This window comes from Cupressus sempervirens, chromosome 9, assembly GCF_028749045.1.
Source record: "Cupressus sempervirens isolate cs-2001-9-10 chromosome 9, ASM2874904v1, whole genome shotgun sequence".
Classification (NCBI taxonomy): Eukaryota; Viridiplantae; Streptophyta; class Pinopsida; order Cupressales; family Cupressaceae; genus Cupressus; species Cupressus sempervirens.
Genome location: NC_143126.1, coordinates 351,820,933 through 351,847,344, shown reverse-complemented (window position 1 = coordinate 351,847,344; position 26,412 = coordinate 351,820,933). Strand labels below are relative to the sequence as shown.

The 26,412-nt window shown below is 38.5% G+C and overlaps 1 protein-coding gene across 3 annotated transcripts in view; it reads left to right on the top strand.

The window, feature by feature from the left end:
* LOC149538756 (uncharacterized) overlaps window positions 1-26,412 on the top strand; it is a 288,434-nt gene that overhangs the window by 204,099 nt on the left and 57,923 nt on the right. For 2 of the 3 annotated variants that reach the window (XM_089800083.1, XM_089800081.1), the window contains one exon: window positions 19,473-19,547. The exons of the other annotated variant lie outside the window; for it this stretch is intronic. In XM_089800083.1, coding sequence (XP_089656209.1) covers window positions 19,473-19,547 — 75 coding nt within the window. The remainder of the gene's footprint in view (window positions 1-19,472; window positions 19,548-26,412) is intronic. 3 annotated transcript variants of the gene reach the window in all.

Genomic DNA, 26,412 nt, shown 5'->3' with positions numbered 1-26,412 from the left:
GAAGCAAGATATCAGAATTGATATCTTGATCAATACTGTTACTACTGCCATTGACTTTGAGATTAGGGGTGTTGATGATGGTAGGGAAGATTCTCGTGAGGCTTAATTATCCTTTCTTCACACTGCTAAGCTTAAAGACTTTGAGATTAGGGGTGTTGATGATGGCAGGGAAGATTCTCATGAGGCTTAATTATCCTTTCTTCACACTGCTAAGCTTAAAGCATAGGCTTTCCTCTAGGGTGATTCCTGGCTTTACAATGAAATTAATGGTTCTCAAGAAGAAAATGGGGGTTATGCAGAAAGAGTTGGACAAGGAATGCACTATGAGAGCTCAGATGGAAGTTCAAATCGGTAATATCCCTGAAAAGCTCAAAGAATACGAGTAGGAGCTCCATTACCTTATTAAGGAAAGTGGTCAAAGAATGGAATAGGTCACATCTAGTCTGTGTGTTGCGGTGGCTAGTCTAGGTAAGAAGAGTAATGAGGAGATAATGTCTCCTGGTAATGTGGTGTTGGGGAGTCCAAGTGGTCCTAGTAAGAGAACTAGGTAGAGCATGAGGAAAAGGCCACTGAGGCTCTTGAGGCTCCCATTTTAGCTTCGGCGGACATTATCCAAAGTACAACAAAAGTAGGTAAAGAGGTGGTGAATATCATCAAAGAGCTGTTGTAGGCGCTGGTTATGGAGCAGGTGTGTTGGGTGTTGGTCCAAGTGGTTTATCTAGTTTTTTGCTTTCTATTTTCCAGCTTGTTTAAAACTTTAGGTTCCAGGTCCTTGTAAAACCTGGTTGTTTTTTGTGGTTTAAACTTCTGGTTTCAAGTTCCTGTAAAACTTGGTTTCTTTGTTTAAAACTTTAGGTTTTAGGTCCTTGTAAAACTTGGTAGTGCTTAGTTTTTTGTAAAGGGTTTCGATTCTCTTCAAAACTTGCTTTTATCGTAATCTAAAACATATTCTTTTGGTAGGCATCAAGGATTTTAATTGATGCTAGTGCACATACCAAAAGAATATGAGTATGATGGAAATCATATGATTGATATTTCTTGTTGAATCATACATTGAATTATATTGAAAGATAATATCTAAGTTGATAGATTTAGGTTGATGTCCTTAAATATGCTATTCCAAGAATATCATACTGAGATGATATCTCTTCATATACTCAAGAGCATAATGTGTTCTATAACAATCCTCCCTAATTAAGAGGGAGTGTTAAGTTTGTAGTTGCAGTGAAATTGATTCAATGATGAGATACATTGTTGATTTTAAATCATCATTAGATAAATATTCTTATATATATTAAATTATATTATATATTACATATATTATATTATATATATATATATATATATATAGTTATTTATATTATTAATATATTAGCTAATGATGATTAACCATAGCGAGATGTCTTCATGAGACATGTCTCCTCATATTTATGAGTCTTCAAATCTGCATTTGGAATATATCAATTACAATGGTGTCAGCCGACTGGATGGTCTCGGCGGTGTTTTTGTAGCCGACGGATTGACTGTCGTCGGTGTTTTGTATTTTGTAGCCAACAAGTAAATAGTTTGTAGCGGACATAATGATTGTGGCCAACGAACTCCTCTGAGAAGGTTTGGCGGATAGTATTTATATCCCGTCTGGGATCATTGTAAATTATCATCTACTATCACAGATGTTATGAAGCATAATGTATGTCTAGCATATGCGAATATAATTCTGCTATTCTGTTCCATTGTCTGTATGTGTTAATTTCTTTACCAGTACGGTAAACATTTGGTGTCGTTGCCTTATGCCTGGAAGGTGGGAGGAATGAAGATTAATGCCAAATCAGCTTAACAAGGATCAGAATAAGGTCAAGGGAAAAGATTTAATTCTGGCACAGCAAGCCGAACGCCGACGGAGATTTCAGAAGATTGCCGACGGAAACCGGAGCGCCGAAGAATTGTTGGAGGAGACTCGGCAGCGGGTGGAATTGGTGGAAGAAGCACGAGAGGAGTTCTTGAATTTGTGTTCGCCGAGGGAACAAAATTCAGACGGAAGAGCATCAACTCACACGGCTCATAGTGTCGAGGGAGCACGAGCGTGGAGTGACCTCTTCCTCCGGGATAGACTTTCTCGGGAAACAACTTCAGAAGATCCTTCTTCACCAAGGTTCGCAACTGTCGACACCTCCGATGTGGGAGAGCAATCCGCCGGTGTGGGAGTGTAGTCCGCCGGTGTGGGAGAGCAGTCTGCCGGTGTGGGAGTGCAGACCGCCGGTGTGGGAGACCAGTCCGCTGGTGTGGGAGTACAGACTGTTGGTGTGGGAGTGCAGACCGCTGGTGTGGGAGTGAAGAGCGCCAGTGTTGCAGGACTGAGCAACGCCTGTTTACAGAAACCAATTGTGATGGTGGGACCAAAAGAGAAACTGCCGAAGTTCAATGGCGATGGTACGGCCGATCCCATTCGACATTGCAAAACATGTGAAACGATCTGGAAGGAAAATGGGATAACTGAGGAAGACGACTGGATGAGGCAATTTTCGGCCACCCTACAGGGCGTAACAATTGATTGGTTCACTGATACAGATCCACAAAAGCTAAACAGTTGAAATAACATTAAAAAGGAGTTTCTGGCAGAATTTAAACTGTTGCGGGATGATAATGAAATTGTAGCAGAGATCTTCAATACTAAGCAGGGGAAGAACGAAACCGTCCGCGTCTACGCCAGGAGATTAAAAGACTTAATAAACAAAATGGAAAGCAAGCCGGTGAATGGATTGCAAAAAAGATGGTTCGTGGACGGCTTATGCTCGAAGTTGCGGAGGAAAATGAAAATTGTGCCACCGTCGTCATATGCAGACACGTATAGGAGAGCACTGGACCTTGAAAGTGAGTAAAAGACAAAGAAGAAGAAAACTAGCTTCTCTAATTCTTATGACGACGAGCCTGCCGAAGATGATAGCAGTGACGATGAAGGCAGTAGCAAGAAGTTTCGTGCCCTACAGAAGGATACGGTTCGCATGATGGAGTTTAAAAACATGCAGAAGGAGCCAAAAGGCAGTGAACTGTGGTGCACGGAGTGTAAGACCAACGGTCATACTAAAGGATCGAGTTCAAAGAACCAATTTTGTGACATTTATCAAATCATGGGCCATTCAACAAAGGAGTGCCCCTTTAACATGAAGACAAGAGGATCTTCGCAGGTGTTTCTCACATAGGAGGCTTCCCCGTCAGGCAGTAGCAGAAATACGAATAGTGCAGGTGCCACATCTGGAGGATACAAGAATAATAGCAGAGGGCAAAATAACAATGCGAACAATAACAATAATAATGGGAGCCGAAGTCGAACCCAGTATGATGCAAACGGACGGTCGATTGTTCAATGCCGAGCATGTAATTTGTGGGGTCATTTTGTGCAAGATTGTACAACGGCAAACACACTGAAATTATTATGCAGATGGTGCGGACCTGGCGATCACGAAGATTCCAAGTGGCCAAAGTCTGGAGTAAACTTGATCACTTTCGGCACGGATGTAGAGGAGGTTTTGGCAATTACACGGAGGCAAGTAGAGGAAAAGAGAAAATTGGGGGAAGCGTAGGCGGAAATTGCAAAGGCATCGTCGGCGGGGACATTTCAGTTGAAGGACATCATCGACACCTTGGCAAAGAACTTTGCAAAACAAAACATTGTATGACAGATCTTACAAACAGAGATACCAGTCAAGATAAGTGACCTTCTCACAATGCCCCAGTTACGGACGGCCATTCTGAATCGTACACTATTTTCGAAAGCGACGGAGGACGCAGGAAGGGACAGTAGGGAAGTGATGACAACAGACCCAATGCTGCTGGCACTCACATCCGAACGGCATCCGGCAGTCGTTGAGATGGGGATTTTGGAAAATGTTTTGACAGACACAATTGTCGACGGAGGGTCCGGCGTGAATGTGTTGCTAGAGAACACTTGGAAGAAGTTGGGAAAGCCGACGTTGTGGCCACCTGCATTTCAATTGCTCATGGCAGACCAACATGGAATCAAACCGTTGGGAATCTTGAAAGCGCAACCAGTAACCATTGGTACGCAACCATTTTTATTGGTTTTCGTAGTCATTCCATTGAAAAGAAAAGGATATGATGCTATTCTCGGATGGGATTGGTTGGTGCAAGCAAAAGTAAAACATGATTGGAAACAAAATACCCTATCAATGGAGCGCGGAGGCAAAAGATTCATAATTGACTTGCACACACAAAGGGTAGGTGAGGAGGCAACATCGTCAGACTCAGAGGGTGAAGGTGACAGTGACAACGAAGGAAAGAGGAGAATGGAACCGGACGAAGAAGGAATATTGAGACTAGACGGAGGATTGAATGATGACGAGCTAGACTCGATGAATGGCCTTTACCATTGGAAAATAGAAGACTATGAACTCTTTCTGAGTTGTAATATGCTAAGGGTCGACGAAGGTGAGAAAAAGGAGGAAAATGAGTGTCCGGAGGAATACAGAGAAGCAGATGACGCAAAGGAGGTTACGACTGAAGAAGAGGAGGACACACAATACAGACCCAGAAAAAAGAAAGATCCCACCATTTGGTATACGGTGAACAGACTGCACAAGAGGAAAAGAATGCATCGCACCATAAAATTACTTGAAGAGTATCGACAGCAAGGAAATAAGTTAGATGTGCGACGACTGCAAGCACAGTGGGCGATGGAGGTAACACAGAACAGACATAAGGCGTGGCATGACAAACTCAGTAGGTTTCAGCCGGGGCAATTGGTACTCAAGTACGACGGTTGGGATGAAATCAAATAGGAAAAGTTTAAGGCAAGATGGGTTGGACCATATCAGACCCGGGAGGTCGGCGACAGTCGGGTGATAAAATTGGAGACATTGGACGAGCAAGAGGTGCCTCTAGTAGTCACCGGATTTAAATTGGAAATATATGGTGCCAGGAAGACTCTGTCGCTGTCACAGAATGGCCAGCTGACTCCCCCGTCGTTGCAGAATGGCAACGCCTAGAGGCAAAATTGAGGTACCTGTGTATTTTTATTTTTGAAAAAAAAAAAAGAAAAAGGAAAAAAAAAAAAAAAATTAGAAAAATTGAAGAAATTAAAACAAAAAAAAGAAAAAAAAAGAAAGGGGGAAGCAGGTTGCCGGAGAGCCCGCAGGGAAGCTGAGTAGGCCACTGGTGGGCATCTCTCCGTGGGAGAGACCCCGCAGGCACATGTCCGCGGGCAACTCTCTGCGGGAGAGTCCTGCGGGCACATGTCCGCGGGCAACTCTCTGCGGGAGAGTCCTACGGGCACATGTCCGCGGACAACTCTCCGCGGGAGAGTCCCGCGGGCACATGTCCGTGGGTAACTCTCCGCGGGAGATGGCCCACGGGCACTTCTCCGTGGGAGTTTGCCCCACGGTCGACTACCTGCCACCTGTCTTCTCTGCGGAAGCAACCCGCGGGGTTTTTTTAAAACCACGAAATTCACAGTTTCTTTCAGCGCCACAGACCTTTGGTGTATTTCGATTTTCTTAGCCATCCATGATGAAATGGGCTCGGGGAAGGATCAACAACAGCAGGAGTTGCGAAAGTTCTTGGTAAGAATTCCTTCCCGCGCAGAGGTGCTGGAGAAATCCGACGTCCAGAGTTCTTCCGTCCACCTATATACGTATAAGCAACAAAAGCTCAAGGTTTTGTGAGGAGTGGGAAAAATATGGCATATTTAGTTTGGGCGCTTTTGAGTTTAACGACAGCACAGTAAAATTGCAAGAGCCAAGATGGAATCTATGTAGGGAAGGAGAAGAATTTCTGTGTGCAGAGGGATTTGTGGTGGATTGTAGAGGAGTAGGAAAGAGGAAGCAGTTAAAAAAAAAAAAAAAAAAAAAAGACGACAGATTCAAGTTGTTCAAAATGAGTAGCAGATGATGCCGCAGGGAAGGGGAAGCATCAGTGGTTGCCAGAAAGAGTGTAGAATCGGTAGAAAATGACAGAAATGGTGTGTTCCGTGCATTTCTGTGTGGGTTGCGCAATGCTAATTTGGTCTTGGCGGCCCAGTCGTGGCGGATATCAGTCGTGGGAGTCTGACCTTTTGAGAAGAGTTGAAGTTGCTGCAGGCATGGACTTTCTATGTACTAGAGGCACTGGGAGTAGGTGTTGGTCGGGAGGCTGTCTTGGTGGATGCGTAAAGAGCTCGGGAGGAGCTAATCATCCAGTTGGAGGCAGTGCAGCAACATTTAGCTCAGTGGACCCAGTGTTGGAAGCAGAGAAAGCAGCACGGGTGGCTATCAAGGTCAGCTTGAGGAGACAGTATTGTGTTAGCAGAGGCTACAGATGTAACGGGATGAATGTGGAAGTGATGTGACAGAATCAGAATTTTCTTGTTGTAGTCACTCTGATAATGTATTTTGTTTGTTAATTTGTCTCAGATATTTTTTAATTGTCGTCCGGAGACGACTTTTCTTTTTGGGGGGGATGGTGTCAGCCGACTGGATGGTCCTGGTGGTGTTTCTGTAGCCGACAAATTGACTATCGTCAGTGTTTTCTATTTTGTAGCCGACGGGTAAATAGTTTGTAACGGACATAATGATTGTGGCCGACAGACTCCTCCGGGAAGGTTTGGTAGATAGTATTTATATCCCGTCTAGGATCATTGTAAATTATCATCTACTATCACGGATATTATGAAGCATAACCTATGTCTAGCATATGCGAATATAATTCTGCTATTCTGTTCCATTGTCTGTATGTGTTAATTTCTTTAGCAGTACGGTAAACAAATGACAATGTTAGTACTGTTGGTTCCCAAAATCGCATATTGGAATGCTACGAGCCTTGCCTGCTCGATACTGGGATATCCAACCGGTTAAGGCCAACTTGATGGGATTGATCGATGCGATCCAAATCCCCTGTGCTTCTAGCTCTGCAAAACCAAGGCAGGTGTGCCCGATCCTGGACAAAACACTTATATTCAAGATGCTTATAGCAGATTGATTAGAATGTGAATGTATTAAAAGCTTCAAAAAAGGCAAGAACTATCGAAAACTTCATACTTGCTAAATTAAAATAGAAGTAAATGATTGTATGAATGTGACAATGTTTTTAAATAAAGAATGAATATATTAATTTCTCAATGGAAAGAAATGAAATAGTTGCTAGCAGAGGGATTATGAATCAAGAGTAAAAGACCAGTGCCTAATTAAGTGGGCAATCAGAGTCAATATTATAAGTTGAAACGTACAACTTGATAAAGTTCAATATATTTAAACTATAAATAATTTTAATAATTTAGACATGACGGATCAATTATATGTATGCAATTCTAAACTAGTCTAGAATGCACTTTAACTCCTACGGAGACAAACTAGATATAAATACGGAAATAATAAAATATTTCACAATATATATATTTATCAAATTTAAAATGCAATAATGACCCAGTCCACTTATCCAAATTTTAAAATGTTTATAGAAAATAAATAAAAATATTTATAAAGGACACAACTTAATAATAATTTAAAACTCCAAAATTTAAATAAATAATTATCCCAAAAATAAAATCACAATAAAGACACTCCTTATAGATGATCAATCTATTGCATTTCAATTCCAGAATTGCATATAAATTTGCTTGGTAATTCAATCCACGGGCTTTGATCAAGAATTCATTTCTTCGCCAATCGGAGAATAAAATATATCATAGAGCATGTATATGTAAAAAAAAAAATTATATGAATATGAATTGTCAGTTGTCCCCATTGTATTTTACATCTCATATTTATAGAGTACCTAAGGGCATTGGTTGGCTTTTCAAACATTGCACCCTTCTATAACAAATAACCAACCTTTAACCCTAATATAATTCTGATTAAATATGATCAAGAGTTCTATAGTTTTGTGTATTATAATTTTTTTTAAACTAGAGGCAATACTGGGCTCGAACATTTCTTTCTATGGATATACATTTCAGACTTCTTCAAACTCAACGCTTTCTTCAGATGCATCCTGCATTGGCGGCATCAGTGGAGACTCGACTTTAGACTTCACCACATGAACAGATATTGCCAATCTTCTCCGTCTTCATCAGGTCATTCGATCACCACTGCAAATATTGAAGGCGCCACAGGTTTCAAATAGGAATATGTGCTGTCTAGTGCAATGATCTTTGCATCGATTGCAATTTAATAGTGTTCCTTTACATATATTAATCTCCACATGATTTCACAAGTTCCGCCTCATTCCATTCAAATCCTTGAAGGTATAAACAAATATATGAAATGTAATTCTGAATCTGGTAGATGCCTGTGTTCTTATCGCATATCTTTGTGTGTATAAGTGGTATCCCGTTTTCCTCTTTAGAGCCTGCAGCAACATTAAAAACATATCAGACATTAATAATCATATAAGATTTAAATCGATGGTGGATTAAATGATGAGGAGTCCTGATTGGTAATGTTCCATCAGTCATGTTTAATAACTTCCAAATGGACTTGTGACTATCCTGAAGAACCTCACTGCAACTTCGGATATTGCTGCATTTGTGGGTGCGCACACAATTATTCTGAAATCTTATGACTTAAGATAGAAAGAAGTGAGATCAGCATTGAGATTTTTCCTGTTCCTGGGGGACCCTGTACAAGCTTTATATCAGAAGAAAATTTAGACTCAAGAGCATTAACTACTTGAATTACAGCAGATATTTGAGAACCATTCAAGTTATGGGACATGAAGTGCTTGCTCCTGAATTTCTCTACGTCATCTTCTTTCACTTTTGCACTGGCCTCATTAAAATCCTCCAAGTTTAAGTATATTGCTTTTTCAAGCATAGCCAAATCCATTTCCTCCTCTTGCAAGGGAACACGTAAAGCTTTTCAGAATTTTAGACATGATATGATATTACTGAGACAAATGGCAAAATATTTAGTTTCCATAGTGTATTTTTCTGATGTAAAGGGATGTCCATTCCACAGATATAACTTTACCTTCAACCCATTCAAAGGTGTATCTAGCAATCCATTGTTTGTGCCTTAATTGATCCTGGAATGGAAAATCACTCCAGGGAAATATATCTGATAATAGTGCTGAAGTGCTAACTGACAGAAGATACATGAATGTGATAACCTCAGACATAAAATGGTTCCATATTCTGCCATTATTTTGACAATTGAACAGTTTGCTGCTGTTTGAGGGCTTGGCTCAAATAGAGACTATATATATAGCTAATGCCCTTTGCTATTAGCAGAGGATAATCTCAACAAATCATGAAGAAATCTGAACAATAGACACCTCAGGACTATGACGAGTTTTCCTCTTGAGTCATTGCAAATTTCCATGAGTGTACTCTTTAAAAACATCTTAATCTCCTCTAGATTTCACTCCCATTCTTTAGTTGCCCAATTTGCTATTGCTCTTGAGAATGTCACTTATCACCATAATCCAGATAAGACATGAATTTATTATGTGCTTCAATCGCTTCTAATATTCATTTTGTCCATACAACAATGAAGCTTTCTGATATTGACAATACCATTTCATCACTCATCTCCCATATCATTTTACAAATGGAGACTAAAATTTTGGGCTCCATCAAGTACATTTGCAGAAAATGTTCCATGTTACTCAACATTGCTATCCTTGGGAGAGAAGGTAACATCTCCAATCTCTCCTGTATCTGGAGTACCATCACTTGAACCATTGAATGTTGAAAAATGCTAACTTTGCTACATTATAGCAGTATTTTGGCTGTATAAATGGGCAGTTTGTTATGTGGGTCAGATTTTGAACTACTTCTCAGAAAAACCCCATTGTTTTCTCTCAATCTTTTGATTCCAAGACACTGGTTAGAATCCGTTTTTGGCTCTGAAGAAATGGAATTATTTACATTAATAAACCCATATCCATGAGAAACATCTGCCTCCTCTCTTGAATACTGATGGGCTCTCTTTTCGAAATCTCATACTTTGCTTTAAAGTCTCCATTTCGATAGACAAAGGTCTTATTTTCTGCATCATCTGAACCCCAATTAGAGAAAGATGTCATTTCTTCTAATGTCTCAAAGAATCGATTGCTCTCGTCATCAATAGAGTCATCCATTATTATCACTCCCAGAATCCATAGAGGTGCTTATAAATAGGAGCCCAATTTTCATTATTTTAAATTCCGAGAATCAAAGGCTACCACCAAATTGGATTAGAAGCAATGCCTCTAGTTAAAATCGTAAAACAAAGAAGTTTTAGAAATTTCTGATTTTGTAATATTACTCTCAATAGCTCCATGAAGGCCTCATTAAAGTCAGTTTGCAAATTCTTTGAGGTATTCAAGTAGCTTATGGCAACTATAATACCATAACTCAGTGATATACCCAACAAGTTGCTCCCAAAGTGCTTCGACTTGCAGACCTTGCTCACCTTCACAATCATGGATCAATCTATAGAGGACAAGATAGTCACTTGAATCAGCTCTATTGAGCTCAATCTAGTCACCCAAATCGATCTGTCAAGTCTGGTATGACACAAAACATTATCTGGTTGGTAAAGCAGAGTATCGACTCATCAAATCACCCTCACTATGCATAAGGCAACAAACACAATCAGCAACATCAACTAGTCACGTTCGCATCTTCAATGGCCGCTTGCAAAGTCCATATTATTTTATCCTTAAGGCAGATTTGTGCCTCCACTTCTTCTAGATCGATGATCTCAAAATTTCCCCAACTCCTTTCATTTCTTTTTAGTGAATTCCATGATTCATTATCATTTACTTTGAATCTCTCGCCATGGGAGGAATTCCCCTGAGAAAACAAGACATCTTCTATGGCCAAAGGAGGTTTGACTACGTTATCAAGCATTGTTGAAGATCAATATCAAAATGGTTTGAGCCTCTCAGACTTAGAATGCGAATATATTTAGAGACCCCACTTAATTCGACTCCATTTTGTTTTGCTTGATAATAGAGCCCACGTAGAATATGCCCTTTACCTTTGTGCATGTCATTGCTAGATACAATTCCTAGTGTCCCCAACAGCCCTTAGCAGACATGTTGGCCACGGGCAGAGGTCGGGGAAAGCAACTGAGGAACTATATGTTCCTAGCTTCTTCTCGTTGTAAAATTCCATCCCTCAAAATGACAATCATGTGACATGCACTTCAACCCCCAGAAAAGAATATTGAGAGTAGTAATTGCCACGTAGGATGCAATTCGTTGAAGATTACACCTCAGATCCTGTAATGTCCCCATTTTTATTAGTATTAGAGTTTTAGGGATCAGCCTATTATTGTGATCCTCGTAAGCTAATTTTTATGGATAGAGGGTCTTTTGAGGTAGTGGCTTGGCTTGGGAGGGCCTTATCTTCTCCACAATTTAGTAAGCTACAGGTTGGCCTTTGTTTGACTCAGATTGGATTTCGTTTCGGCTTAGTTTTGCGTACTTACTATTTGTGGTAAGTTGGGTTTTGATAGTGATGGACTCTTTCTAGTTTTGGAAAGTGCATTTGGTCATATGGAGAAATAAGAGTTTCAGGGATTAGCCTATTATTGTGATCCTCGTAGGCTAATTATTGTGGATAGAGGGTCTTTTGAGGTAGTGGCTTGGCTTGGGAGGGCCTTATCTTCTCCACAATTCAGTAAGCTCCAGGTTGGCCTTTGTTTGGCTTAGATTGGACTTCATTTGGCTCAGATTGGACTTTGTTTAGGCTTATTTTTGTGTACTTACTATTTGTGGTAAGTTGGGTGTTGATAGAGATGGACCCTTTCTATTTTTGGAAAATGCATTTGGTCACAGAGAAATAACAGGTATGACTCCTATTTCAAACAACATATTTAAATGATGAATATTTTGGGAGTTATTATATTTTTAGTGGCCAAATTATTATTAATTTATTAAATGACTTATTATAAAGTTATAATATAACTTTATAATTTCACTTAAGTTGAGGGTTGAGTTATGATTGGAAAGAGCCATTTATTAATTAGTTAAGCCAAGTCAAGTGAAAGAACCTAATGGAAGCTTCTAATTAACGTTGTGTGATGAAGCTTCTTGAGTGAAGTTACATTTTGGCAACAAAACGCAATTTAGAGGTTATAAATACAAGCTCATTTCATTGGGAAAAGCACACTTGAATATATATTTTCTCTGTTGCCTTTGTGGCTTTTCCTGAGTTCTGAATTTTGATGCCCTTGCTGAGGTATAAGGGTTTTGATAATGAGAAGTGTTTTTTAATTCACAATTGAGGTATTGTGAATTAGTTTCTGAGAATTGTTTTGAATCACTGCTGAAGTATAGTGATTTAATTATATTTTGAGATATTGGTTGAATCTTTTCTACTGTATAATCTGTTGATGAGGAGCGATTGTTCGTTGGAATAATTGAGTGTCTTCTCTTACTATATTGTTTGTGGTTGAGAGGGCAATTCTATCTTGGAGAGTTTGGTAATTTATATCTCTGATTTATAGTAATTTCTGATTTGGATTTCCCAAGGCTTGACGTCTGTGATTTTGGTAGTGATAAAATCTTTATGTGATTGCAAACAGGAATTGTCTAAAGCATACTAAGTTAATGAATAAATTCAGAATTTGTTGTGAGTCAGTTCTTGTTTCAGATTTAAATGTGCAAATTCACATGGCAGATTTATATACTAGTGCTTGATATTTTATTTGAGCAATTTATAAGGCTAAGGTCAAATGAATTTGTGAAAAATTGTTGCATTTTCCGATACTATGTTTTGGAATTTTAAATAGCATATATTCAGTGATAATAGGGTTGTTTGCCAAGTGTTTGTTGAAATGTCAAATGTCTTAATAAGTGATATCTTAGAAGCATAATTGAACAGGGTTATTACAAATCTGACTCTCCTTTGTAATGAATTGAGATTTGACTCTTCATAGCTTCAAGGATTGTAACCATAGCTTTGATACCATATTGTTTTTAGGTGCTTGTTTACCATGGGCAACAATCTGCCCTCCCCACCATAGACAATCTTGGATTGTCTCCCCCAAGCACTTCATCGACATGTCAAAGCAGATCATATATTTTCATATTACACTACTTTAAATAGAGGAAGGTTGATCTTTATTTCTACCAAACAAATAGGATCCAAGAAGGGATGCACCCCTTCCAAAGTTCGGACCACTAATAAAAATTATATTATAATAATTATGATATAATATAATAACACTAGCCCAAAATAATATAATAAAGTTGGATTCTCCTAAAACATATAATAATTACTATGTAAGATAATTATTATATTATTGGGAAGATCCTATAACACAATGGTAAATTGTGAGTCTCTCATCCAGGAGGGTTTGGGCTTGAGCCCACTTAAGCTTAACGCATAAAAATAATTAATCTCAAGAAATACTAATAAATAATCCAGGCTTTGGCCCATTAACTATATACATATATATTATAAAGTAGTTATCATGGAATATAATTCCTTCATCTCATAATAATAATTATATTATTGTAATTATTATTAAATCAATAATAATTACGATAATATAATCATAGTATAATATAATATAATTACACCATCTGACAATATAATAATTATATTACTCATATAATAATTATATTATCAATTGCAGTAGTCCATATAATTATAAAATAATTATATTAACTTTTATCACAACTATAATGTTCCAATCCTGGAGAAGACAAACTTTCACTGTATCTGAATTCCATTCCTGGCAAGTAACTAGAAGATGTGGTATGGAGAGGATATGATATCTGTTATGGCTGTACAATGCAAAGGTATTGGCTGTATGCTGCAAGTAAATTGGTCGTAGGGTGTCTGTGAGGTAGAATGATGACCGTACGGTATCCAAGTGTATGGTGGGTAGAGGTGTTGTTGAAGTCGTGTGGTGGAAGCAAAGGAAGGATGCCGTCAATAGTTTATGAAGGTTGTACGGTGGTCAATGGAAGGGTGGCATACGATATGAAGGACAGGTAGGCCATACAGTAGGTCGTACTATGAGTGGATGGAGGATGCAAGGGAGGTACGGGGGTATGGTGGAAGATGTGTGGAAGAATGAAGGCCATACGGGAAATCAAGGAGTTGTACGGGGATGTTCGGATGCCACACAGTAGGTGTTTGAGCCACAACAATAAATGGAAATTTGTTTATGCAAAAACACAAGTAGATCAACCACAATAATAGAAACTTGGATACGAATAATAGATGCCGAAAGATGGTGCTCTGATTTGCCAGATCCAAGCACAGTGTTACAGGCGACAGAATAGGGTGAGGGTTAAATCTCACCGAAATCGGAATAGCCAAGTAGGGAAGATCTTTCACTTCCGAAATGGCAAACAACAGAGAATCCCTATTGGAATTCGCAGTACAAAGAAATAATCCAAAATGCATACCTAATGACAACCTACAAGCCATGCTTAAATACCTGTCTGTGAAAACTTTCCGAGGGTGTACAAAGATAGCCGACATCAACACAAATTATGGAAACAAAATAAAAATGGGTCTGAGATATATTAAATCAATCGATCCATTAACAATAGTTTGATTAATGATTTATTTTATAACAAGAACATTATAGTCCTCTTGTCCCAAATTTTGCTTGCCCTCAAGCAAATGCAATGTTGGGTGCTGAAGAATGTGTTCGCCCTCCCACATCGTGTCATCCAATGGCAAGTGTTTGTAATGCACCAAATATTCCTTCACTGTGCGTTTCCATAGAGCCTTCTCATGTACTTCGATGATCTCGGTTGGTTCCAATATGAGTTTTCCTTCTTCATTGAGCATTGGAAGGTCTGCGGCTACCATGAACTTTTGCCCCACGGCCTTCTTCAGGCATGAAATATGAAAGACGTTATGAATACGGCTTCCCTCCAGAAGTTCCAGCTCGTAAGCAACTTCACCAATGCAACGAACTATGTGATAAGGGCCATAAAATCGTGGCTTCAATTTTTCTTTTCCCCTATCCTTCAATGAGGATTGTCGATATGGCTGGAGCTTGAGATAAACGAAATCCCCTACTTCGAAACTCCTCTCCATTCGGTGTTTGTCAGCGTACATCTTTTGTTGATTCTGTGCCTATTGTAAGTTTTCCTTTAGGTATCGTAGGATGTCCTATCCCTCCTGAAGCCAACCCCTCGCCCTTGGTGCGTGGCTGTCTACCAACACTATCTCAATGAAGGAGAGGGGTTCGTACCCATATAGGGTTTTGAATGGTGCCATCCCGATGGACATGTGATACGTGGTATTGTAACAATATTCTCCTAGGTGTATCCACTTACGTACGCTTGTGTCGAAACATAGTTTCAAAGGTAACCTTCGAGCCACTTGTTCACAATCTCCATTTGTCTGTCTGTCTGAGGGTGGTAACTAGTACTTGGTGACAATTCTGTCCCTACCAATCGAAACAGTTCTATCCAGAAGATACTGATGAATCGCCCATCCTTATCACTGACAATGTTTCGAGGTAACCCGTGTAGACGAAAGACTTCTCTAAAAAACAGATCGGCAACTTGTGTGGCCTAAAAATCTGAGGGGATGGTGAAGAAATGTATGTACTTTGTCATTCTGTCAACCGCCACGAAAATACAATCTTTTCCGTTCACCTTGGGAAGCCTCGTTGCAAAATCCATCGAGATACTTTCCCACTTATGTTCTAGAATTGACAGAGGTTGCAGTAATTTGGCAGGTAGAGTATGTTCAAATTTGTTCAGTTGGCAATTTGCACACTCTCACATACTACAACACGTCTCCTTGAAGTCTTTTCCATGAAAACCTCTCTTGGAGACTGTTGTAAGTTTTGAGGAAACTCAAGTGTCCTGCCAAGGGTGAGTCATGTATTTCCTTCAAAATTTTCAGCTTCAATTGGATTCCAGCACTAAAAATATCTGATTCTTATAGTAGATAATGTCATGCACCACTTTGTACCAATCGTCCTGGGTGTTTCCATCCATTAGCTCACAGGAAAATGTGTTTTTGGAATATTCTACCAACAAATGTGCCTCCAGTTAGCTGAAATCTGGATTAGTGAGTAGATGGCAGATTTCCTGGACAAGGCATCTGCAACCACATTGTTCTTTCCTCTCACATATTCAATGTCAAAAATCAAAAGCTTGAACCTTGCTTACCCATTTTTGTTGCCTTTCGTTCAAGTCCCGTTGCTCCAAAAAATATTTCAAACTATTGTGATCCATACGGACAACAAACTTGGCACCCACCAGATATTGTCGAAACTTGGTTAGTGCATGTACAATGGCCAACATTTCTTTGTCGTAGATGGAATATAAGCATTCTATTTGTGTAAGCTTCCTGCTCTCATAAGTTATGGGGTGTCTATCTTGCATCAGCATCGCGCCAATGCCTTCTTTGGATGTATCGCACTCCAGAATGAACGGTCAAGTGAAATCAAGTAATGCAAGTATGGCACAAGTGCTCGTTGCCTCTTTTAGCTTATCAAAAGTGTGTTGTACCTTTTCATTTCACTAGAAAGACCCCTTTTTTGTTAGATCCGTTAAGGGTGCGCTGTGCTAAGAGAATCTTTTAACGAACCTTCGGTAATAACTGCACAATCCGACAAACCCTCACAAATCCGTGAGTTATTTTGGGGGAGGCCAATCAAGGATAGCCTGAATCTTCTCCTGATGAACTTGAACTCCATATTTACTGACAACATACCCCAGGTACAATATTTATGTCATATCGAATTCACACTTGGATTGCTTAGCGAACAAAGACTGCCCCTCCATGATCCTTAGGACTTCATCCAGATACTTCAGGTGCTCCTCCCATGTCCTCCTACAAATAAGATCATCAAAAAATACCAATAAGTACTTATGCAATTGTTTGTTGAAAATGTGATTCATGCATGATTGGAATGTAGCAGTTGCATTTGTCAATGTGAACAGCATGACCAAAAATTCATAATGCCCGTAGTGATAACAGAAAGCCATTTTTTCTACGTCTTCCTCCCTCATGCGGATCTGATGGTATCCAAAATGGAGATCTATCTTTGAAAAATAGATTGTGCCATGTAATTCATCCAACAACTCATCTATCCTTGGAATGGGATATCTATTCTTTATTTTTTTTTGTTCAATGCATGGTAGTCCACACACATGCGCATCGTCTCATCCTTCTTCTTGACCAATACTACTGATGACGCAAAGGGCTAGAGCTGGGATGGATCTGTCCTTTCTCCAGCAGTTCCTAAATAGTCTTTTCAATTTCATCTTTGAATTTCTTGGGATGACAATATGGTTTGGTTAGGACCGGCTTGGCTCCAACTTCCAACTCGATAGTATGTTCAAACCATCGATGAGGCAGTATGCTAGGAGGAATGTCAATGAAAACTTTATCATGTTTACTCAAAATATTCTAGAGATCATCATCTTGGGAGTTGTATGTTGCCCTTTTATAGGTTTCATCGAGATAAAACAATGTGCATCCCACGGAACGTCATCACGCCGAAAAATTGTCTCCATCTGATGTGCAGAAACTTCCTTTGGACCTTCATTTGCTCTGACCATTTTGTTCTCCGGATATTTTATTGTCTGCCAACTTCTTGAGAGTCTCTTCCATGAGTCGTCGAGTATCATTGATCTGTGCCTAATTCTTTGCAAGTTCTCTCAGTAGTGCCATGAGTTCGGCAACTGTTGGTTCTGGTTCGACAGCCATTCTATCAACGGAATGGTTTATTTGTCTCTTCCGAATATAAACTCTCATTTACTGTTCACAGGCTGGTAGGATCAAAGCACTCTGATACCATTGTAATGTTCCAATCCTGGAGAAGACGAACTTTCATTTTATTCAAATTCCATTCCTAGCAACTGGAAGATGTAGTACTGAGAGGATATGATATCTGTTATGGTCGTACACTGCAAAGGTATTGGTTGTACACTGCAAGTAAAATGGTCGTACGTGTCTAGGGAGGTAGAATGGTGTCTGTACGTATCCAAGTGTATGGTGGGTAGAGGTGTTGCTGAAGCCATACAGTGGAAGTAGGGGAAGGATGTCATACAATGTTTATGAAGGCAGTACGGTGGTTAATAGAAGGGTGGCGTATGGTATGAAGGACAGATAAGCCATACAATAGGTCATACGGTGAGTGGATGGAGGATGCAAGGGAGGTACGAGGGTATGGTGGAAGATATGTGGAAGGATGAAGGTCGTACGGGCAATCAAGGAGCCGTACGGGAATGTCTAGATGCCACACAGTTAGGTGTTTGAGCCACAGCAATGAATGCAAATTCCTTCATACAATAACACAAGTAGATTAGACACAATAATAGAAACTTGGATACGAATAATATATGCCGAAAGATGGTGCTCCGGTTTGCTAGATCTGAGCGAAGTGTTACAAGCGACGGAATAAGGTGAGGATTAAATCCCAGCAAAACCAAAATAGCCAAGTAGGGAAGATCTTTCACTTCCGAAATGGCGAACAACAAAGAATCCCAACTAGAATTCGCAGTACAATGAAATAATCCAAAATGCATACCTAATGACAACCTACAAGCCGTGCTTAATTATCCGTTGGGGAAAACTTTCCAAGGGTGTACAAAGATAGCCGGCGGCGACACAAACTACGGAAACAAAATAAAAATGGGTCCGAGATATATTAAATTAATCGGCCCATTAACAATAGTTTGATTAATGATTTATTTTATAACGTGAACATTACAACAACTAGTATTCTAACTAACTCAGCCAAGAAGGGATCTGACCAAGCTACCAAAATCAGTATTGGGTACCCCTAGGTGTTTCATGGATGGCTAGGTATCCCCAAATGTTAGGGCACATTTCCTACCATTCCTTGCAAATTTTTGAAATGCGGATGGATGGGAAATGTTTTCTTTTCGTCTCACTGCCCTCAAATGTTTTGGGATGGGGAGGAGGGACATGAAACATGCATATGCATTCCTTGTCCCCACTAAAAAACCCTTCATGTTGATTTTAGTTGTCTCTTATAAGTGTCCCTTTACATAGAGGTATTCTTTAGCTAACACCTTTTTCTTATTTATGCAAATGTCATGTTTTGTCATGAGTGTGGTTTATAAAGGCTGATGCTTGCACTCTTTATCAAGTTTAAATCTTTGTTAGGGTCCTTGACATTTGTTTGAATGGATTTACTTGTTTCTGCAGTGTATAGTCATCAAGAAAAGGATTCTAGAAATAGTGTAGTGAGCATATAATTTCCATTGTTATGCTTAGTTCGACAATGTTCTAATTGTTTGTAATAAAACTGTTTACCATTCTTGTGTCAGTCTAAGCATTGGTTGGTTTTGCAATTATTGTTTTTGAAATGTGTGTTTCAATAAATGACCATGAATCAAAATGGTATGTTTCAATCAATTATGACTCACTCCATTATAAATATGTCTTGAAATGAGTGAGGTGATGACCCATGAGAGCCTTGCATGATGCATCACATAATTTGTTCTAATGCTTTGTTGAAATCATAGATTACTTACATGAATTAATTCTTTGTGTATGTTACCTTCTTTACATATGTTCTTGCATGAATATATAGGTTAAAAGTCGATTTTGCCGTGCAGAGGATTTCCAGCTTGGTCCTTTGACAATAAAATCACCATTTTTTCTGGAGGTAAGGTTCTATAGTGAAGGTGACATTAAATTAAACATTTACAGACATTTGTAGTTTGTTTTTGTTTTTGCACAGCTTTGTATAGCATAATTGATTATTTATTTGAATCAATCCTTCCATAGCTATGTAGAGTTTATTAAATATTAAGCACTTTGGTTTATGTACAACCATTCGGTTTTGATAAGTGATGGTTTTATTTGAGAATTAATTAATATTGTAAATTAGTAGTATATTTTGTGGAATCCTAGGAAGCCATGTTTCCTAGATGATGTCTGGTATTTTTAACGAGCGTGTCTATTAAGTATCTATGAAAGCATTTGGTTTTCATGACTTCATTATATTACCCAAACCAGCCTCTTCATGAGCTTCTTGTTTTACCAAATGAATAACATTCCCTTCAGATTTAGAATGTTGAAGGGGTAAACATGTGAATGTTACTAATTAAGTATTTGTAAAAATTTCATAACTCACTTTTGTAAGTATTGGAGAGGAACTTCCGATACTTACATAAATTCCATAAATTTCATATGGCTAAGGAATGTTCACAATGAGAGGAACTTGTGTATGCACTCTTTTTGAGATCTCTGTGTAGGGCAAATAACTTCTCATAAGGTATAGTAAAAGAATATCTTCACGGATTCAATGGCCTGACTTTACAACACAAGTTTGCATGCTCTTCACTACTTTGATATGTTTAGTTGTTTCGGATAGGCTAGACATTGAGAAGCACCCTCAAGCTCTCAATCTTCATCCTATCAAATACATAGCTCTGAAAAAATGTACTGCAACAATCTGTTTCATTCTCAACTCCAATTACCTTCTTACGTCTATCTTCACGCACAATGCTAGTAGGTCATACTTTTGAATTCACATAAAGACTGATTTAAACATCACTGGAAGAATATATTTGAGAGGGAGATGTAGGTGAGTTATTTTACAAGGACTTTTCATTTTTCATTAAGATGGTTGTCTTGGTGAAGTGTGTTGTTCCTAAATCCTTGCACCTCTGTGCCTTTTTCCATATTGTATATAGTTGGTTTATCTACAAGGCATTGCTTTGGAAATATTGGTGCAGGCATGAGGCAGCCCTCTTATAGATGTTGATTATTTTTGAGCTATGACAACTGAAATTTTGTAGTACAGTGATTATAGTTGTATTTGAGTACTGAAATGTAATGGTCAGGCTAAGGCCAAGTCATGTTTATTTATATGGTCATTAGTAATTTTTATTAGCAATGGTTGTTGTGTGGTTGACAATGGCTGTCTCAATTACCACAGTTTCTGATTGCCATTGTACTAACCTTGAACCACAAGCTTTTAGAGGGAGCTCTTAGAGGTGTACATTCTCTCATCTAATTATGTTAATATGTGTACATGTCTTTGGCCCAGGGCACAAAGCGGTCATGTGACCCTCCTCTCTATTTAAAAGTATCATCTATTAATTGTTAATGTTTGGTAGCTTCAGTTAGATAAACCCACGAGACTAAACTGAAGATATATATAGTTAAATAATTAATTGATTATATTAATTAAACTAAGATATCGAATTTTCTCAGAAACCACGAAATGCAACATTCAATTCGCTCAGATTCGAAGTTGGTTCGAAGTCCATGCAAGTTCGTCTGATGCCATAGGAATTTTGACCAAATGTCTTTGATGTCAACGGAGCTCGGGACGAATTTGTAGCGAATTTAGACGAATTTACGAGCCACGTCATCTTTTTGACTGTTCACCTTTGGCATAATGAAAGATAAAACCTAAAATGATGCATAAGACAACTCACATTCGGGATTTTCATTTCTGCATTCCATAACTCGCGTTTAGTAGTGACAGCGGCAGTTTAGGGTTTTGATTTTCACGTATTGCAACACTACTCCTTTGTCCTTGTTGGAAGGAACTACTACTCTTTGCTACTCATCTGTCCCCATTGAAAGGAACTATTACTCCTTTGTCTAGCAAATCCACATTTTATCAAGCTGAGCCATATTTCCTTGGGTCAATTGCTGTATTTCGTTGTTATTTGGCAAGCTTCCTACAAAGGCTTATTTTTGTCATGAACCTCTACAGTAAGCCTCTACACTGCTATAGGTATGTACTATAATGTTTCGTTAATTTTCAAATAATTTTTAATTTATTTTATTTTATTATAATCGTGCAGGGCTTCAAATGTATGATCACAATAAACACTAGTTACCAAAGGAGTTCATAATCATAATATTATAATTATGATTATTCAATTCTTTGCTATTTAGTGTTCAATGTTACTGTTCTCTATTAGACTATTTGAAGTGGTTGTCATTATCTATAGCATATAGGTATTAGATAGGTCACTATTACTATTATTTGTATTAGTCTTTAGATGATTCGTGTTCATTGTTATCTATTGGAAGTGATTGCGTTATCTTCTCATCGTTGTAACTTGTTTTATCAGTTTGTAGATTCTATCATGGTTGCAAGTGCTTCTGTAGCCAATAACCCCCATTTCAAAATCGACAGATATTCCCCACTTTGGAAACGTATTGAAATGATTTGACCAATGCCAGTTGGAGGAGGTTATGTGTGGATTTCTAGCCACTGTAAGGAGGAATTTAGTAGCTCTTATGGTAGAGTAAAAGCACATTTGTGCTTTATTCTTCAAAAAGGCATCAAATTTTGCACAAGGAAGCCGCGAGTAAACAAAGTGCTATCTAAAACCTTTCTTCCAAATCACATCACAAACAAGTAGAGGAAGCTGTTGGGAGGGCAAATTCAAGAACAAAAGCAAGCAGAGGAAGCTTCCTGGAGGACAAATTCTTCACATCTGTTGCAAAGTGGTAGGCCTCTAAAGAAAGGAAAACCATCATCTATGTCTTCAACTACCACTCCTAGTGAACCACCCAGAAAGGGCCATCCATTCTTGCATCCTCCTCAACAACAAATTGTAAATAAAAGAGTAGTGGGAACCTTGGAATCATCATTCCAAAATGAAGCTAGAGACATTGCTGATCAAGCCATAGCCAAATGCGTTTATGCAAATGGATTGTCATTTAATGTTGTTCGCTCATCGTATTGGCAATACATGGTGAGGGCAATTAATGAGGCTTCAAACAGGTTCAAGGGCCCTGGATATGAGAAGGTACACACCACTTTATTGGATGATGAGTTGGCTTGTGTAGAGAATGCCATGTTGCCCATCAAGGATGCATGGGTCAAAATAGGTGTGACAATAGTACCAGATGGATGGAAAGATGCAAGGAACTGTCCTTTGGTGAATGTTCTTGTAGTGTCTACAAGAGGTGCAATGTTTTTAAAAGTTGTGGATTGTGTAGGAGAGGTAAAGGATGGTCCTTTCATTGCAAACATTCTCATCCAAGCTATCAAGCAAATTAGCCCTCAGAATGTTGCTCAAGTAATAACCGACAATGCGAAGAATTGTAGGGTTGTCAACTTATTGGTTGAGGAGCGGTATGAACGCATTTTTTGGACACCTTGTGTAGTGCACTCACTCAACCTAATGCTGCAAAAAATTTGCACTAAAGTTGAGTGGATAAAAAAAAATGTATGAACAGGCACAAGAGATCCAAAGTTTTTCATGAAACACCATATGACGCAAGCCATATTCGGACAATTCTCGAAATTGGAGCTTTTGAAGGTAAGTTGAATTGTTTAAAATTTAAACATGTTTTAGAAATCTAGCTACTTTAGTAAACTTTCTATGTTCTCAAATTTTTAATCTATTACTGTCTTTATTTTAAAATAGGTTGTTTTGACCCACTTTGCCTCCAACACTTTTGTTTTGAGGTGCCTTATCAAGGTTAAAGACGCATTGGCTAGAATGGTAACTAGTGCTAATTGGAACATATGGAGGCAATCTAATAGTGCCAAGGCAACTGCCTTAAGGGGATTAATACTAAATGTATCTTGGTGGGATCGTGTTGATTACCTTTTGAAGATCACTAAGCCTATATTGAGCATGATCCGATACACTAACATGGATAGGCCTTGCTTGGGTGAGATATATGATGGCTTGAATCCATGATTGAGGACATTAGAAATATCATAAATGAGAAAGAGCAAGATCCTGATGACATGTTCTTCGAGGAGCTACATGTAATCATGGTAGAGAGATGGAACAAAATGACTACCCCTTGCATCTACTTGCCTTTGCATTAAGCTCCAAGTTCTATAGCCAATCGGTCCTCAAGAGGAGTACCACTAGAGTTCCCCTATACAGAGATCTTGAAGTTGCTCAAGGGTACAAGACAGCCCTTCAAAGACTCTTTCCTGAGCACCTATGGCTTGTAGTGAGGTATGAATCTATAAGTTTTGCAAGCACCGATGATTGTGGTCTTGACGCTCTTGAAGACAAGAACAATGTTGATGCTCATAAATGGTGGTACTTCCATGGTAAAAGATACCAACACTTGCAACTCATTGCCATCAAAATTTTATCGCAGGTAAGTTTTCTAATCTTAAGATTCTAATTTCTAGTTTCTTGTTGGTGAATATTCAAAACTCTAATTTCTAGTTTCTTGTTGGTAAATTTGCAAATCTTGATAGGTTGCTAGTTCATCATCATTTGAGAGGAATTGAAGCACATACTCCTTCATCCACTCAATAAATTGCAACCGACTAAACTCCAAGAAAGCAAATAACTTGGTGTTTGCACATTCCAACTTGAGGCTCACAACTCACAAAGAGAATACATACAAAATGGGGGAGGCAAAACAATGGGATGTCGAACCAAAGGTTGTGGACTTGGAAATCCACTTTGATGCACTTGCGATTGAAGATGGTGATCCTGAGATACACAATACTAATGCAGCTAATCCTGAGGCTATGACTAATACTACTGTTGAGACTGCTGATGCTAGTGGCACTGATTGTGCTTCTAATCAGCAATTGCCTAATGATGATGAATTCTTTGATGTTCTTATAGGATACGTTGATATTTGATCACATATTTGATACACTGATTATTGATTAGTAATCTTGACATTGTTGTAAAGTTTTTGAATTGAAATATTCATATGGTGGTGTATTTTGACATTTTGTCATGCCACTTGAACAAAACCATTAATATATGTGGTGGTTGAATTTGCTAAATTTGTTTAGATTAGCATATTGTGTATGAATTGGTTTGTTGCAACATATATATATATATATATATTCTTGTACAAAACCCAAAACGAACCCGAACCCAACCCAAGATTTTTTTGATCAAATTTCAAACCTAAATGTCGAACTTGCATCCGAACCAGAATCCAAACCGTCAACTTAGTAATTAAATAATAATGAATAGACATGTCTCATGAAGGGACGTGTCTCTTCATGAGTTTTCTACAATATAAGAGAAATTGCTGCTCTTGGAAAACATATACCAAAGAGGCAATTTTAATACATTTTCAGTGACCCATGAAAACCAACATGGTATCAAAGCATCATTTGATCGAGAGTTCGTTTGCACAAGATGAAATGTATAAAACAATATTTATTAGTGGAGATTTGAACTGTAAATATTTTACCTTATTTCGACGCTCAATATGCACAAATATTGCTTGATCACCTAGAGATAGTTCTTAGAGTGATTGTGACAAATAATACTTTCTGACACCCTTGGATCAGATTTTATTATTTGGGCTATGACAGTTCATAAATAGTAGTGCAAATGATATACCGGAGAAATCATTTCCAATCATCAATTTGATTTTGTTGGTGATTTCTATGAATTGTAATTCGTATTGTACTTAGGAGCCTCCTCTATCTAGACGGAACTAATTTACTGATGCAAATTAAGATTGTAAGTTAGTAGAGACAATAAGATCATAGGGGTTCACTAGTGCAATATAGTTCTGTTTAGTCCACAGTTCCTTACACTTGAAGCATAGTCCCTTCTTAATGAACTAACCCCTTTCTTTACATCGATGGGCTTTATCCCATGGCTGTTGACAAAGAGAGCATTTTATTGGTTCCTTTTTTGGTTCTTCATTTCGATTTGTTTTTAGGTGACTGGTCTTTGTTTTTTCCTTTGAAGTATCATATTCTATCATTTTTGCTTTTTGGATGGCTTCTTCTAGTGTTTGAGGTTCAAATGGCTTCACCCTTATCTTGATATGCTCCTTAAGACCTTCAATGAACATATAGACCCTTCTTCTTTGAGATATTTTAGGAACCATGACTGATAGGCTTTGAATTGTTGGCAAACTCTTCAATAATCCCGATTTGCTTGAGATGGGTTAATTCTTGAAAATACCATTATGGTTCTTTTTGGTCGAATCTACTAATGATTTTTTGTGTAAATTCACCATAAGTAGTTATACTCTTGTGTCTTAAAGTGATAATGCCATGATGCCACCAGTTATGGGCTTCTTTGGTTAGATGGATTACTACAAATTGAATGGCATTTTCTTCTGTCATAGGGCTGAGGGATAGGTAGGTAAGTATCAAGTTTTTGTACCCAAGCTTGTGCAGTTTATTTCCCAGAACCATCAAAGTATGATAGTGTCATTTTGCCTATCTTGGCGCAGAGGTCTCCTCCCTCATGATTTGTACGTTTATTGTGGTTGGCTAGAATTTTGGTTTCGTAGTATTCTTTAAAGGGAATAATCCTTTGGATCTTAGGTTCTAGCCTTGCATACATTTGAGTTAGTTCTTCCACGCTATTTGCGGGCAGTTCACCTTCTTCGATAATAAGTTCTTCCCTTGGGAGGAATGATGGTAATGTAGGTCTAATGAAAGAGTTTTGAGTTGAGTGCTCGTTCTCAGAGTGATTAGATTGAGTATCTCTTGAAGCTGGAGTAGTTCTTTCATTTTGGTTATTATTGTTCATGTTTTGAATGGCTTGGAGTATTAATTGATTTGTCCTCTCAAATTTTTCATTGATTTG